Source organism: Triticum dicoccoides, chromosome 5B (genome assembly GCF_002162155.2).
Source record: "Triticum dicoccoides isolate Atlit2015 ecotype Zavitan chromosome 5B, WEW_v2.0, whole genome shotgun sequence".
NCBI lineage: Eukaryota > Viridiplantae > Streptophyta > Magnoliopsida > Poales > Poaceae > Triticum > Triticum dicoccoides.
This window is the reverse complement of record NC_041389.1, coordinates 588802431-588820074: the sequence shown is the minus strand read 5'-3', so window position 1 is coordinate 588820074 and position 17644 is coordinate 588802431. Positions and strand designations below refer to the sequence as shown.

Genomic DNA, 17644 nt, shown 5'->3' with positions numbered 1-17644 from the left:
ATCTTCACATTTAGTTTAGTTTTGTGATGAGCTTTAAAACTGCATCCTATATAGACAAGTTCGAGTGATTTCTGTTTTCTGAAATGTTACTAGAATATCACTTAATATACCATATGTAGGTTGGTTTAAGAAATCAATGGATGCGTTTTGTTTTAGCTGTATTCATAGTGGAGTCTTCAGTCTGTGTGTACATGTGTAAGAACTAATTGCATGAAAACACTAGCATGGACACGGCTAAACCTTGTCTTATAACTGAAGTTACCACCATGATGGAGATATCATTACCATACTGTTAGAGCATCTCTAGCGGCTCATATATATGATCCTCTAAAAAAACGTGCTCCCATATAGTATAAATCAGCCTTGACATATCACATGGCCCATTTGGTAAGCAACCTCAAAACAAATAGATAAATCAACGTTGACATCGTTGAAATCTAGACGATGCATCCACATCGTCCAAACGCCAATTCCCTTTCCTCCCGTCACCATTCGGAGCAGGTGGAGCACTGAGATGACGCCACATCACTCCGTGCGACTCTGGACAGAAGGGGAGGGGAGAAGCATGGGGCTGGCGCGGAGACGAGGAGGGGGAGTAGGGGGCATTGATCCGCGCTGTCGGGGAGGGAAAGAGGAAGAGGCATATGAGCTGGCAAGGTGGGAGCAAGGACATCAACGGTGCGGGGCGAGGAGGACCTAGGGCGGAGGATCGTCGCCACCGGCTATAGCCAAAGATACATGATGACTGCGTTCAGTATGCTTATATATGGACCATATCACCATTAAAAGAAGAAGGGGTTCCAAAAGAAAAATCTCAGAGATTCATTGATAATCTTGCCAATCCATTGTAGAAGCCTCATTTTCTCTAAATAAAGATACCACTATGTGTATAAAGTTCTCGTTGATGGGTCGTGTGGGGGCAGTAAGGAGCATTGTGGGACATGAGGGAAATCGAGTGCAACGTTGAGTTTGACCAATCAGCACTGGAGGCAAAGAGGGCGGTACCCAGCCGTTGTTAGAGGATCTTCAAATGAACCATCGAAACCTTCCTATATGTCCGAGCAAACAGGTCGGATAGTGTAAGGACAAAACAACCTCTTCAACAGAGGCCACCCAAATCCCCTCCATTTATCTGGATTGCTAGTTGTTACGAAGTACTCCCTCTGTAAAAAAGAATACAAGAACATTTAGATCACTAGTTTAGTGATTTAAACATTTTTATGTTTCTTTATGAAGGAAGTAGATTGAACTCAACCTCATGTAAGTTGATCCATTTGATTTTCATAAAAAAAGGTTGATCCATTTGATAGCTACACATGTCGGCCTGGCGTCTTGTTCAATTTATTGTGTAAAATGTTTGTGCCGAACAAGGATGATATTGAAATGGTAGTTACAAAATATTATTGAAACAATAGAGAGAATATAGAGGTGAATGAGATATTGACTCGGAATCTTTTCAGACCACTGTCTATATAAAAATTTGGACAACCAAATATGAACAAGCTGCTCTTAGCATTAGTACCATGACGCTCTCATTTGCACTTGACGATCTGATAACAGTTACAACTGCAGTAGTACTGTGCTTACTAACACTCAATAGCAGCTTTTGGATATGAGCTCTATTTTTTTAAAGAAGGATACCTGCATCGATCGATGCACACAACCATCATTATTGCATTATTTAACAAGATCTTACAAAATAAATACACAAATCAACCAAAGCCATCTTTCTAACGAAAATTGTCATCCTACCCACAAGGTTGATTATATGTCTTGACCTCGCGTCAACGCACACCATGAAATTCAGTGGCCTCACCAAGCCGCCTGCCGGCTAGCCGGGAGCACCAACTAGTCTAGCAGATTCTCAGCGTACACCGCAAGTGCACGTTATAGAATCCGTCGCTGCCATCTTCCGTCATCCCATCTTCAGGAGTAATCACTGCATTGACTTTGTTAGACCCTTTTTGCCGTCGACGCCACCACGACGTCAGACAACATCACTGACCACCCTCATGCACCTTGCCGCCAAGACTCGCCGCTGTCGATACTGTAGATGGCACACCGCTCCACCTTGGTCACCACACGAGAAGCATGCAGAGACCTGCGCCTAGCCATCGAAGCCAAACACTTGTCCCTCCAGCCGATGTACAACCCCAAAGATGATGCCCCCATAGGGGTGAGGGCAGAGGAACCTCACCTTCGTCCGATCTGGAATTCGAATTTGGGGTTTCCCCCAGGGCACACATGAACGCAAAATCTCCCCACAACACCTCCAACAAGATAACGAGGCCCACGGGTGTCGCCGTCGACAGTTACGGCTGAGCCTGAATCAAGCTTTCACTGGCAACCTCGCGCCCATCACTGGTTGGTCCACCAGATTCTCCACCACTTTCATCCAGCACGCCCCATGGGGACGTCCCTACCGCCAGAAACCGCCGACGACCGGAGTCGCAGCGGTGTCACCACCCGGAGCCACCGCTCCGGCTGGGTGAGCCATCGATGGCGGAAGAATCCGCATCGTTGCGCCACCGACGCCAGACGACACACACGTCGAAGCAGGACACCTGTGCGGATCCACCGCGACTGCGTCCCGGAGCCACGGCAGAGGCAGGGACGGATTACGGGGGCGAGGATTAGGTTTTTTTCCTAGGGTAATAAATGGGGAGGGAGGGGGGGGGGGCGACGATTGTGTCGTCCCTTGACATCGATCACATATTCGCTACTCTTTTTTACCTGCGTACGTGTCTGCAGCCTGGTTCGCCCCCTATCCCCACCAGCCTTTGTTTAGCCCATGTACAAGTACAACTAGCATTCGTAAGAGATAGAGAGAATCAATTCATATAATCGTTGCCCGGACATAAAAATAAACATTTGTTGTTTTCATTTGCGGGTCAGCTTTCGAGATGCACTACATGAAAAATTGCCTTTTGCATTTACTTTATGGCAACTTTAGTGAAAATTGAATTGTTCAGAGTCGCCACTTGTTTTCTTTCTTTGATGAAATTTACTTTTGTTAACCTAGGCTATTGTCTACTCATTTTTTTTCTCGGCCAACCACTACACTATAAGAAAAATCTCGCCTCCCTATGTTTGAATCCTGGCTCCGCCCCTGGGTGGAGGAAGACCCCCCAGCCGCCATCATCCGCTGCCTGGCTTTGCCCCGTGTCGCTACGGCGGCGACGAGGAGAGGGGCCGCGGCGGCCGAAGCCCTACGGGTCAAGAGGGAGGGAGGAGATGGAGCTTGTTTTTTGAAAAATTTGAATAACTTTTAAGTGTCAAGAAATTCTGAAAAAAAGCATACACGTTCATATTGATGTGTTTTACATATGTGTAAAGTCTGATGATGGAATATATTATCGTGAGAGTTGCACAAAAAAGACAAGTTCATACATTTTCATAGCGAACAGTGCATGTACTGTTCATCATTTGAAAATCATGATTTTCCTTTTTTTTAGCTCCGACCATAATGTATATCATCTTCTAATTTTGCACACATGTACTATACATCTGTATGAATTTGTGTGATCTTTCTAGATTTTTTTGGAACTTTTTTTTAGAAAAGGAGGATGACCCCCGGCCTCTGCATCTGGGAGATGCATATGGCCACTTTATAGATTATTCTCGAGGACCTTATAAAGTATTACAACAATATGCCTGAATCCGCCATCTTGGTAACATATGTCACTACTCCTATCCATATGATGAAGGGGTGCTACCTGGGCCAAATACCCGGACCACTCACCTAAGCCTATCATCAAAAGCCAGAAGCCCCAGCCGAGCCACATACCGGGTCTGGGGCATAAACTGGTCTGACGCACTCACATGTATCGTCGATGCTATCTTCCACATGTCCGTCTTCAGAGCAGATATTGAGGCTTCTACCTTGTCAGACCACTCTGCCATCGACGCCACCATGACGCCAGACAACTGCCTCCTCCTACGCGAGTCCATCACCGCGCATCGGGCGTTGAGTCTCCACTCCACCACGCCGCCGAGATCCGCCTTCATCAATGTGTAGGATGAAGCACCGCTCCACCAAAAGAGCCGCCCACTGGTCTCTCGATCCTGTGTACACCTTCAAAAATGACGCTCCCAAGAAGGAAACGACACCAACGCGCCGCCGTCATCCGATCTACTGATCTAGGGTTTCTCCCGGAGGTAGCAGATAGAGGTCTGGAGCTTCTCCATGGCGATGCCTTCAAGAAGGTAATGACACAAAAGAGTGCCGCCAACACCGGTCTTGGCATCAAGCCGAGCACGAGGTTTTCACCCGGATCCGCTCGAAGAACCTCCATCAAGCATCGTGTGCACGGGTCGCTGCCGATCTGAGTCGCCGCACATCGAGCAGGCCGCACCGGCCAGATCAGATCTGTCCGGAGGGCTCACCACGCATGGTGCCGACCCAACCCCCAGGCCCTCTATGCCGCCACCGTCGATCCGAGGTCAGATGGTCTGTCGCCACAGACCCAGCCGCCGCCGCCGAACGCCGCCAAGGCCGCTGCCCGAAGCAGGGTCGGCCGCCGCACCCGCCACCATCGCCGCCCAAGGCCGAGGCAGCCGCCGCGCCGCCGCCGGAAGGCGGGCCCGCCGTGCCACCAAGGCCAGATCGACCGTGCCACCCACGCCACGGGGCTCCGCACCGCTCCCATGGCGCAGGAAAAAGGGAAGGCCCCCGCCACCGCCGTCAGCCCCCGGGCTATAGGCCGGCGGCATCCTTCGGCGGGAAATAAAGGGCTCCATGGAACTCGTCCTCCATTTAGCATTTTTCGCTTGTAACAATATAGGATCGTAAGTTTTATCATTGTGGTAATATTTTTTGCGGGAATGGTAGTACTAACTAATTGTCATGATTTTTAGTATCATCTTACTACTAGCAATGAGGATACATTTGCCATAGCTTCTGTATATTTTAGTATATCATAATAGTGAGGATACATTTGCCACAGCTTGCGTATGTTTTAGTACCATCATATAATAGTGAGGATACATTTACCACACCGCTCCGTCTGGTGAAAAGTACCACCATGGTGTGCTGATGAATAATATTACCACCATGGTAACTTGTTCTATAAAGAATGGTAACTCGCGCAGTGCCACGGTAGAGCCATGGCGCGCAGGAAGCAAGGTCCACGGTTCATGTGCAAGCCTCTTTACCGCCATCACATGCTGCTGTCCAGCACTACCCCGTCCTCGTGCGAGGTCCCCTCGGTGGTGAGCCCGTAGCCGAGCGGGAAGAGCGGGTCGTAGTGCGCGTCGCCCACGTTCATCGGCAGCTGGTCCACCGACTTGAACCACGTCCGCGCCAGCCTCCCGGTGAACCCGTAGTCGCCGAACAGCGCGTCCGTGACGCCCTGCCCCTCCGAGCCGGGGAGCCACGCCGCCACCAGCGCGTCCGCGGCGGCCAGGAGCGGCTGCGCCACCACGGGCCGCCCGCTGATGAGCACCGTGGCGCACCGCACCGCGCCGCACACCGCCTCCACGGTGCTCAGCCCGGGCTCCGGGATGGTCAGGTTCAGGTTGTCGCCGGCTGTCTCCGTGTACGGGTGCTCGCCCACCGCCACGATCGCGTAGGAGAAGCCGCCCTTCTTGACGAACTCCGCGTCCGGGTTCTCCGCGAACACCACGGTGGTCGACGGGTCCACGGCCGCCCTCACGGCGTCGAGGATGGTCGTGCCCACGGTGATGCGCCCGCTGTCGCCCTGCCACTCGATCGTCCAGCCGCCACACTGGTAGCCCAGGTTATCGGCGTGGCTGCCGGCGACGAGGATCTTGGGCGCCTTCTTGGACAACGGCAGCATTGGCCCGTCGCTCGTGTCGCCATTCTTCAGGAGCACCAGCGACTTCCTCACCGCCTCCCTCGCCAAATCTCTGTGCTCCTGCATACCATAAATTCAGACTTTCTGAATCCGCTAGCAAATCATAAATGAAACCAGATTTCAGAGCTCGGCATCAGAGTTTGTTCTTCAGTACCTGCTTGCCTAGCTGCTCAGTCAGGGCGGGATCGGCGTAAGGGTTCTCGAACAGGCCCATGGCGAACTTGACGCGCAGGATCCGGGTGACGGCGTCGTCGATCCTGCTCATCGGGACTACTCCACTGTTGACGTAGCCAGTGAGGATGCTGATGAACTGCGTGTAGTTCTTAGGCACCATGATCTGCAACATCACGAAAAGCATCGATCTCAGCAAGCAGCACTGCATTCACAGAGAGACACAGTCTTCTTCCACAGAGAAGAAAGTTTTGCTCACCATGTCAAGGCCGGCAAGAACGGAAGCCTTGACCGAGTAGGGGTAGTCCGCCCCATAAGGGGTCGTGAGCTTGTCAATGCCCATCCAATCTGAGATCACGAAGCCCTGCAGTTAAGATGCATCAAAGACAATGAACATCTGAAGACTAAAAACAAGAATCCAACAGATGAAGAACACCTGAATTTGAGCGTGCAATTGTTTTCCACTCTTTTTTACCTGGAATTTGAGCGTGTCCTTGAGGTATCCGGTGACCAGATCTTGGTTGGCGTGCATCTTGACCCCGTTCCAGCTGGAGTAGGAGATCATGACGGTGGAGACGCCCTTGGCGAGAGCGTCGAAGTAGGCCGGCATGTGGATGTTCATCAGGCCCTCGCGGTTGATGACCGTGTTGTCCTCGTTGATGCCGTTCACCGTGCCGCCGTCGCCGACGAAGTGCTTCGCGCAGGCCACCACCTTGTTCCTGCAGTTCCCAAAAGCATTTGTACTGAATTCTTTCTACATAGTGTGATAGTGGCAGTTCCGAAGTGTTCGTGGATTGGATCTTACTTCCCGGCGACGAAAGGCATGCCGCTGGTGAAGTTCTTGGGGACGTCGCCCTGAAGGCCCGGGATGAGCTCCGTCATGGACTGCACGATCCGGCGGTCCTCGCTGTAGCTCTCGTAGCACCGCCCCCACCTCGGATCTCTGCACACCTGTTCACGACAAGGGAAGCAGCACAGCAGATGAGTGAGTGAGTGAGTGATGGTGTCGGCAAACGCAAGTCAAAATTCAGGAGGCGTTGCTCAGAAATTTAGTTTACCGCGATGCACGGCGCGAAGGCGTACTGGATGCCGGTGGCTCTGACTTCGAGCGCCGTGGCCTCGCCGATCCTCTTCACCAGGCCGGGGTCCCTCGTGGCGCCGAGGCCGACGTTGTGGGGGAAGATGGTGGCGCCGTAGACGTTGTTGTTGCCGTGCACGGCGTCGATGCCGTAGATCATGGGGATGCCGAGCCGCGTCGACATGCAGGCCCTCTGGAAGCCGTCCACCATGTCCGCCCACTCCTTGGCCGTGGCCCCCTTCCGCGGCACGCTCCCGCCGCCGCTCAGCAGGCTGCCGATGAAGTTGTCCCTGAGCACCTCCGGCGTCGCGACCAGCCGCTCGATCTGCGTCATCTGCCCGATCTTCTCCGCGAGCGTCATCCGCCCCAGGAGGTCGGCGACGCGCGCCTCCACGGGCTGCGCGGCGTCCTTGTACAGCGCGTAGTCGGCCTCAGCGCCGAGCACGGCCCAGAAGAGCAGGAGCGCGGCGAGCGCAACGCCGGGGTGGCCGCCGTCTGCCATGGCGTGTGATGGAGGCAGGACGCGGTCGGCGGCGAGAGGAGCCGAGGACGGTGCAACAATTTATAGAGAGGAGCGGGGCATGTGACGGCGAGAGGAGCCATGGCCGTCGTGCGTCGCGTGCCGTTCTCCGCGTTCGAGAAATGCGTGATTTTTTGGATCAAGTTGCATGAATTATTGCAAACGGCATATCTGTGGGGTCAGATTAGATTTTCAAACATATCTATGCACATGCGGGACCCGGCAGCCGCTACTTTGGGTAACCCATGCCGCACAAGCAAGCAACACCCAAACAAAAATAATGGAGTGCTCATGCTATGTGCCAAGGGCGTGCTACCGACCCCCGAGGGGAAATTTTCTTTTCTCTTCTTTTATCCAATTCTCGGATGTGAATAAAGAGCACCTCCAAGTGTGCGTTCGGTTGAAAATCAATCTGTGGTTGGATGATTAAAGAGAAAGTGGTATTCCCACTGCACCATGGTTCAAATTCTGATGCTCGCATTATTTTCATATTTATTTCAGGATTTCTGGCGATGCGCTTTCGGTGGGAGAAGGCATTCCCATCGACGACGAGGCGCCTACGGTGACTTTGTAAATCATCAAGATGATATGCCGGCTCAGTCACTCGAAGGTGCTCATAGGGGCAGGGTGTGTGTGTGTGTGCGTTCATAGGGGTGATTATATGCGCGTATGTATGAGCGCTTGCGTCTGTACTGTGTTAAAAAAAGGTGCGTTCGATTCACAATTCTGTGTTAGGCCATTTTGCGTACTTGTTTTGGTTGGACCTGTTTGAACTAATGCATGCTAGAAAACAACATCTGCATGTTGTTTGGTTGTCTGCCTCACTGTTGTTAGACAAACAACACATTGTTTGGTAGTAAACAGCTAAAAATGTGATCACCACTTCTCACAAGTGGTGACTGTCGGTGTCAAAACCGGCGGATCTCGGGTAGGGAGTCCCGAACTATGCGTCTAAGGCTAATGGTAACAGGAGGCGGGGACACAATGTTTACCCAGGTTCGGGCCGTCTCGATGGAGGTAATACCCTACTTCCTGCTTGATTGATCTTGATGATATGAGTATTACAAGAGTTGATCTACCACGAGATCGTAGAGGCTAAACCCTAGAAGCTAGCCTATGATTATGATTGTTGCTGTTCTACGGACTAAACACTCCGGTTTATATAGACACCGGAGGGGGCTAGGGTTACACAGAGTCGGTTACAGAGAAAGGAATCTTCACATCCGAATCACCAAGCTTGCCTTCCACGCAAACGAGAGTCTCATCCGGACACGGGACGAAGTCTTCTATCTTGTATCTTCATAGTCCAACAGTCCGGCATACGCATATAGTCCGGCTGTCTGAGGACCCCTTAGTCCAGGACTCCCTCAGTAGCCCCCGAACCAGGCTTCAATGATAATGAGTCCGGCGCGCAGATTGTCTTCGGCATTGCAAGGCGGGTTCCTTCTCCGAACTCTTCAAAGTACCTGTTGTAAATAGCAGTGCCCGGTTCCCCATTTAATGTTATGCTCATCGGCTTCTGCACCTTAATAGTCAGAGCCTCCACGTGTCGAGCAAATGCGAGAAGTCGGGGCATTTTTACATTTGCCACCCTGACCATGTAAATAAATTGTCTATTAAAGAGACGGGGATCTTCAGATCCAATCCACACCATCTCTCCCAAGCAAGGAATCATCAGAGCATGCCCGAAAAAACCACTCCAATATGGCCGGCGCTCGCAGCTCTTCCTCCTGCTCTCGCAACACCAAGCCGGGCGATTAGGAGAAGTGTACCGTATCCCATGACCGATTAGTGAAGTTGCAGACCCAAGGGTTTCTACCTCCTGCATATCTAGTCCCCGTTCAAGCCGGATCGGCTTCCTTCGATGGTGGGGAGCAAGCGGAGAACTTTCCCAACCCATCCAGGGGAGCGAGTATGCCTTGTTTCCTTTTTTACTAAGGGGCGTCGGATTTCCAATCCATTCGTTCCTCCATGGGCTTCTGGAGTTCTACGGCCTCCAACTGCACAACTTCACACATGCCTCCATCCTGCACATCGCAGGTTACGTTGCTCTTTGCGAGCTATTTTTGGGCTGCGAAGCCCATTTTGAGCTATGGAAGAAGTTGTTCTGCCTCGTCCCCTACAATCAAGGGGGATCAATATTCCAAGTGGGCGGAACCGAGATATGGCGCATCGCCGGGACCGGATACCTATCCGGCACATCGAAGAAGGCACCCGAAGAGTGGCCCTCCAAGTGGTTTTATATTGAGGACGTCTCCCTCCCTGACCCAATCCGAATGGGTCTTCCTGAGTTTACAAACGTTCCGCTGAGAAAACACCTTAATTGGCGTTCCCGGAACCCCAGAGAGGAAGATAGCAGGGAGGTCCTTCAATTGATGAGCAAGATAAGAATACTTGTTCAGTCTGGATTATCAATGGTCGAGGTTATGGCGATATCCATAATGCTGGGGGTTCAGCCAGTCCAATACCGAGGGCATCCCATGTGGCACTTCAATGGAGAAGACGACGCCACCCACTGCGGTCGAAAGGGTCCGGACTCCACCACCGCTTTGGTGGAAATACTGTCGTATTTATACAAGGGGGAAAGAGAGGAGTTCGTCCGCATTAAGCCACGGGATGAATTTTCCATGTACAACCCTCCCAGCTGGGTGAGTTGCCATCCATTACTCTACTCTATTCATTCCCTGAGCCTTTGTTTTCATAAATATTTACTCCGTCTACTTATAACAGGAATGTCAGAAAATAACCAGGGAGTTCCATAGCCCGGCACCACAGCCAGAGGGCCGTAACCGGGCCCTTGACCCGGGATTCGAAGAGGATCCGGATATATTCGTGGAGCTCGTGGAAGGGGTGTTTCACCAGGCGAACTGTGATGGCACAGAGGTGGCCATCATTGCTGACTATCCCGGCCTCCTTCCTGTATCGCATGTAAGTAAACAAGAGACTTATCTTCTGGGAAAGATTCACTCCTTCCGTCTTACCCACCACACAATTCTTATGCTCTAAAGGGAAGACGGTCGACGCACCAAGCCGAACCCGAGGCGACTCGTCAACAAGGGGCGCCCGTGCCGGGTAGGCCTTCAAAAAGAAAGGCGAACAGAAACATGGCGGAGCCGTCGTCAAGGAGGTATGGCTTTAAACGCGCCCCGCGGTTGTCATCTTAAAGTATGACACCATCCGTTGTGTTTTAGCAGAAAGAACATCCGCCGGACTATGTCCGGGGATCCTGCCAACCGTACCTCTACTAGCTGGATTCCAGACCCGGTCTTGAGGACGGAGGCCAACACGGAAGCGACATCGGACTATCCTCATACAGAGGATTCAGATAGAATGTCCGTTACAAATTCTGAAGTGGAGAGCGCCATGAATCATCGGCGCCGGCGGGCCACACTCCGCGACCCTGGTTTTTCAGAAGAGGCTTTTAATGCCTTCAACTCGGGTGATGCATACATCCGAGCCGCTCAGGATGGGCTTGCTAGAGCCACAGACCAGTATTTGAAAGATATATGGGTAAGTATAAAAATCTGATAATTATGTATATCAGTAGCCCCTGAGACTTGAAGCAGTTGGTACAACTGATTTAAGGATCATTGTACTAATAGCTTCTCTCCGAGAAAAACAACCTGTTGTCTCAAGAGCTGGAAGAGTGTCAAACCCAGCTAACTGCCGCTATGGACAAGCTGTCAAGATCCGAAGAGGCATCGACTGGTATGTATTCCTGAATTGAGAAAAAAACAATATTGTGTTTATAAACCAGTAACGCTAACAATATCTGATGACCAAAATCCTCAGATAATCCGGAACAGAATCCGGGAATCCCACAAGAGGGTGAACAAGAAGCACAAAGGCAAGCAGCTGCTGGCGAGCGTGTACTTACACGGGTCATACAGAAGGAAAACAAGCTCCAAGATGCTAATACCCAGCTGGGTGAAGAATTGAAAGATGTTCGGGCCCAGCTGGCTGACTCCGTGAAGGAAAATAGGAGGCTTCAGCGCGACATTTTTAGTATGTTCTCAAACGAACATTTATATAGTTCGGCAAAGATAGGAACTAATAGAGTTATGTATATAGGTATGCTGACTGGCCGTCCTGAAGAGGAGATGCCCGGATCCTCAGGCCATCTGCTACAAGAGCTTTTGCAACTGCACGAACAAGTTCGGCAGGTCATGCGAAGTGTCGCCAAGGCCTTATGGCCATCCGCCTCCCTGCTAGGAAGTATGGGGGAGCTTGCATAGCTTTTCAAGGGAGCGCGGCGGCGTTTCCGACTATGGAAGATATCTGCCTGTCGAGAAGGAGCGAGAGAGGCTTGGGCCCATGGTGAAAACACGGTATACCAAGCTCGATCCGAATCATATGGCCCGGGTCGGACCTGTAGGGTCATATGGGAAAGAAGTTCCCGTTAGTCTGGTATATGAACAGGTAGGATTAGCCGCAAAATATTCCCAACAGGATTGTAGGCTAGACAATCTGTTGGATGGCATAGAAGAAGAAGCATTTGAGTCTAAATGACTATGTACTTCAATTGACATATTTGTCCCTAGCCAGATTGTAAAACATTTGTCATGGTGGACCTTTTCGCTTCAGCCTCTGGACCCGACAGTCCGGAGGGTTTCCGAATACCCGCTCGGTAATATAAACCGGGGTATGCATGGAAACCAGGCGTAGGGGTCATAATTGCTTGAACAGACAAGTACCCAACTAGCTATGTTATATTACATGGTTAGTAAGAAACATCTTCCAAAGAGAATAGTTCTGTTAAGGGTTCCTTTCCCTGGGTGCGCATGCATTAATGTGCATGTCCGAACTGTGATCAAAATGCGCAGTATATGTAACATCTGGGGGTTTATATTGTGACAGGTAAAAAACATCTTTAGTCCACCGACCGAATATTCCCTTAAGAATGCTAGCTTTTGGCTTCACCTAGTCCGAGGTACACGTCCGGAGTACCCGGCAGTAGCAATCGCATAGGTGCTCCCTTTATACCCTAGACGAACTAACAGGAACGTAGGGCATAAGCACAGGAGCCAGGCAACCCAGCTTGGCCAAAACTTAAGTCTTATCGATGCATATAATGGTGAAGAAAAGGTACATATGGAAAAAGGACACATATGCAGTGGGCTCGATGCCCGGATAATTATATTAAGCTTCTGTATAAGAAGCCCCCAGGTATAATGAGCGTGCACACTTAAAGATTAGTGCGTCACAAGTGTGTAGTCTAGCCACACTAAAGCTTTAGAGCTTTTCAAAAGAAAAGGCGAGAAGAGAGCTGAAAAGTAAATAAATAGGAACGGTGGAGGAGACAAACAGGGAGTTCGGTGCTAGTTGTAGAATCTTTGGAGTCTGGCCGCATTCTATGGGTTCGGCTCGAGGCGATGATTAGATGCATCACGCAGTCGGTACGCTCCTCCTGTGAGAACTTTGTCAGTAATGAAGGGACCCTCCCACTTGGGCTTAAGTTTGTCCTTTTTCTTCTCCGGTAGGCGTAGAACGAGTTCGCCAATATTATATGTCTTGGCCCGTACTTCTCTGCTTTGATACCTGCAAGCTCGTTGTTGATAGAATGCGGAACAGGCTTTTGCGACGTCGCGCTCCTCTTCCAGGGCATCTAAATTGTCCTGCCGATCAAGCTCGGCCTCTCTCTCTTCGTACATGTGCACTCGAGGTGAGTCATGAATAATATCGCAGGGCAGCACAACCTCTGCGCCGTACACCATGAAGAAGGGTGTGTATCCGGTAGTGAAATTTGGCATGGTCCGCAACCCCCAGAGTACAGAGTCAAGCTCCTCAACCTAGTGCGTGTCTGATTCTGTTAAGGATCGCACTAGTCTATGTTTAATGCCGCTCATAATAAGACCATTGGCTCGTTCGACTTGACCGTTTGTTTGAGGGTGATAGACGGAGGCGTAATCGAGCTTAATGCCCATGTTGCCGCACCAAGTTTTCACCTCGTCGGCTGTGAAATTGGAGGCGTTGTTAGTGATGATGCTATGGGGGACACCATAACGGTGTACAACACCCGATATGAAGTCTATCACGAGTCCGGATTCAGCCTTTTTAACTGGTTTGGATTCTATCCATTTGGTGAATTTATCCACCATGACCAACATGTATTTTTTCTTATGGCTTCCTCCTTGAAGGGGTCCGACCATATCAAGCCCCCAGACCGCGAAAGGCCAAGTTATGGGGATTATTTGTAGGGAGGTGGGTGGCATATGGCTTTGGTTGGCGAAAAGCTGGCATCCGACACAATGTTGGACAAGGTCTTGTGCGTCTGCTCGGGCCGTCGGCCAGTAAAAACCTGTACGGAAGGCCTTGCTTACAAATGCCCGAGTTGCGACATGGTGACCACCGAGGCCGGCATGAATTTCAGCCAAGAGCTGCCGCCCTTCTTCCTCGGAGATACATCTTTGAAGTACCCCGGTAGCGCTTTTCTTATAAAGCTCTCCCTCATGGACTTTGTAGGCTTTAGAGCGCCGCACAATGCAGCGTGCCTCATTTTGATCCTCGAGGAGTTCGTGCCTGTTAAGGTAGGCCAAGAAGGGTTCGGTCATGGGGCGATAACATCCATGATGAGATGGACCGAGGGTGTTATTTCGGTGGCAGAGCCCCCGATTATGTCAGTGTGTTTGGATTCTGGGGTTGTGGTCGGATTCGGACTGATGTTGCTGGTCTCCCCTTGCCACACCATGGATGGCTTGAAAAGCCTTTCCAGAAAGATATTAGGCGGGACGGGGTCGCGCTTAGCGCCGATGCGGGCAAGGACATCCGCCACTTGTTTGTTTTCTCGAACCACATGATGAAATTCGAGCCCCTCGAACCGAGCTGACATCTTAAGGACGGCATTATGATATGCCTCCATTTTTGGATCTTTGGCATCAAAGTCTCCATTTATTTGAGATATTGCGAGGTTTGAATCTCCACGCACTTTTAGGTGCTGAATGCCCATGGAGACGGTCATCCGAAGACCATGCAACCAAGCCTCGTATTCGGCTGCATTGTTGGAGTCTGTGTATAATATTTGGAGTACATATTGGACTGTATCTCCAGTGGGGGATGTGAGGACGACGCCTGCTCCCAGACCTGCCAGCATTTTAGAGCCATCGAAGTGCATGATCCAGTTGGAGTATGTGTCATACTCTTTAGGGATTTCAGCCTTTGTTCATTCGGCAACGAAGTCCACCAGTACTTGGGATTTAATGGCTCGCCGTGGTTTATATGTGATGTCGAAGGGGAGGAGCTCTATGGCCCACTTGGCAATCCAGCCCATGGCATCGCGGTTGTTCATTATGTCATTAAGTGGTACTTCGGAGGCCACCGTGATTGAACACTCTTGAAAGTAGTGTCGTAGTTTCTGGGATGCCATGAAGACTGCGTATGCTATTTTTTTGGTAACGTGGGTACCTGGATTTGCATGGTGTGAGGACAGTAGATACGTAGTATACCGGCTTTTGAACCAAAAATTTGTGTTCGTCCTCTCGTTCGACGACGAGCACCGCACTCACAACTTGGTGTGTTGCGGCTATGTATAACAACATGGGTTCGCCAATGTTCGGCACGGCCAGGATTGGGTTGCTTGCTAAAAGGGCCTTTATTTCCTCCAGTCCGGCCATCGCCGCGTTCGTCCACTCAAAGTTTTAGGTTTGTCGAAGAAGGCGATAAAGTGGCAATGCCTTTTCTCCCAATCTGGAGATGAAGCAGCTTAAAGCTGCCATGCATCCAGTTAGTTTCTAGATTTGTTTGAGATCTGTTGGGGTAGCAACTGTGACAAAGCTCGGATTTTAGCTGGGTTTGCTTCAATTCCTTTATTGGAAACGATGAAGCCCAGCAGCTTTCCGGCGGGAATGCTGAAAACACAATTTTCCAAATTGAGCTTAATGTCATATGATCGGAGGTTATAGAACGAGAGCCTTAGATCGTCTATTAAAGAATTGGCATGTCTGGTCTTGATGACTACGTCGTCGACGTATGCTTCAACTGTTTTGTCGATTTGTTTCTCTAGGCATGTTTGAATCATGCATTGGTAGGTGGCACCAGCGTTTTTGAGCCCGAAAGGCATAGTGTTGAAGCAGAAAGGCCCGTATGGGGTGATAAATGCCATTGCGGCTTGATCGGACTCCGCCATCTTGATTTGATGGTATCCGAAGTATGTGTCGAGGAAACACAATGAGTCGTGTCCCGTGGTAGCATCGATAATCTGATCAATGCACGGGAGAGGGAAGGGATCCTTAGGGCAAGCCTTGTTGAGGTCTTTGAAATCGACACATAGGCGCCAGGATTTATCCTTCTTTGGTACCATCACCAGGTTTGCTAGCCAATCCGGGTGTTTTATTTCTCCGATGAATCCGGCCTCAAGTAACTTGGCTAGTTTCTCTACCATAGCTTGTCATTTGGGTTCTGAAAAGCGCCGTAGTGTTTGCTTGACCGGCTTGTATCCCTTCAGTATGTTAAGGTTATGTTCGGCCAGCCTGCGTGGGATCCCCGGTATATCAGAAGGGTGCCAGGCAAAGATATCCCAATTCTCGCGTAGGCCCACAGTGCGGCGTTGATTGTGGGGTCCAGCTGTGCCCCGATGGATGCTGTCTTCGAGGAGTTCGTTGGGTGGACTTGGAATTTGACTATTTCATCCGTTGGTTTGAAGGAGGTGGCCTTGTATCGCTTATCGAGTATCATGTCGTCCCTATCCACTGTGGAGCGTAATGCCATTAATTCTTCGGCCGCGAGGGCTTCAGACAATGCTTCGAGGGCCAAGGCGGCTATTTTATTTTCGGCACGGAGTGCTGTGTCCGGATCACTGGCAAGAGTGATAATTCCATTGGGCCCAGACATCTTGAGCTTCATGTACCCATAATGGGGTATGTCTTGGAAGCTCGCAAACGCATCCCGCCCTAACAAGGCGTGATATCCACTAGAGAAAGGGGCCACCTGAAAGGTTATCTCTTCAGACCAATAATTCTCCGGCCTGCCGAATACCACATCGAGTGTGATTTTTCCCGCACATCATGCCTCCCGGCTGGGAATAATTCCTCAGAAGGTTGTGCTGCTTTGCTTAATGAGGCTCCTGTCTATTTCCATTTTGTTGAGAGTTTCCTCGTAAATGAGGTTTAGTCCGCTACTGTCGTCCATGAGTACTTTGGTAAGCCGGAAGCCATCCATGATTGGACTGAGGACCAAAGCGGCTGGTGCCTGGACTATTTTGAATTGCGGTTCATCGTTGGCACGGCAAGTTATGGCCGTGTCGTTCCAGGGGTTTATTGCTGCGACTTGGCAAACTTTGGCGAGGCCGCGAAGTGCTCTCTTGCGCCTGTTACCCGAGGCGAAAGTCTCGAAGACTGTCAATACTGTAGTGTTGTGTTTTGCGGGATGTTGCTCTGAGGTATTTTTTATGAGGAGATCCTCGCCGCTCTTGGCCACCTGCCGAAGTATCCAACATGCTCTAAGGCTGTGTGTTGGTATGGTATTCGGTGTGGTGTGTATTTTCCATGGCCCATCGAGCCACCCCTCCAAAACAGTTGTGCACCCTGCAGTGGGCTTCGATTTCTTTGTGATTGAATCGGGCGACCTATGAGGGTACACCCTTTTAGTTCGGACGAGGGGTTTAGCGAGAGCCAGTGGACCCCAAAAGGCCGCCTGAGTTTTCCAGGCGCTTTCCATCACGCAGTACTTCTGTACTATGATCGCCAAGTCATTGAAGCGTGATATGTGACGGTGATTTATGGCGTTAAGGATTCCCTTGTCCGTGCAATTTTTGCAGAATAATGAGATTGCGTCTTCATCGCAACAGTCTTTGACCTTGTCCTTAACAATGAGGAATCTGGCCCAAGAGTGATGTACCGTCTCTTGGGACTGTTGTCTGATGCGGGAAAGATCGCTTGAGTCTTGGTGGGTGGGTGGATTTAAGTCCGAACCCAGATCCGATTCGTGGCCGAGATCTTGAGGAGTTTCCGAGCTTAATAGTTTGGACTCCGGGATGTAAACCTATTTTTTTGGCCCACAGTCCGATTTTAAGTTTGGAGTTCGGGGCACATCTTCCCGCGGGCATGTATCCGACTTGGTGAGCTC

The 17644-nt window shown here is 50.6% G+C and overlaps 1 protein-coding gene across 1 annotated transcript; it reads right to left on the bottom strand.

Annotated features, from left to right (window-relative positions):
- Positions 1 to 4877: 4877 nt before the first annotated feature.
- Positions 4878 to 7610, bottom strand: LOC119311826 (beta-glucosidase BoGH3B-like). The gene is made up of 6 exons (XM_037587538.1): positions 7046 to 7610; positions 6793 to 6938; positions 6463 to 6706; positions 6247 to 6351; positions 5971 to 6153; positions 4878 to 5876 (listed from the first exon to the last, which is right to left on the bottom strand). Exons 1-6 carry the CDS (start codon positions 7565 to 7567, stop codon positions 5160 to 5162), a joined length of 1917 nt encoding a protein of 638 aa, XP_037443435.1. The 5' UTR covers positions 7568 to 7610; the 3' UTR covers positions 4878 to 5159.
- Positions 7611 to 17644: the final 10034 nt, after the last annotated feature.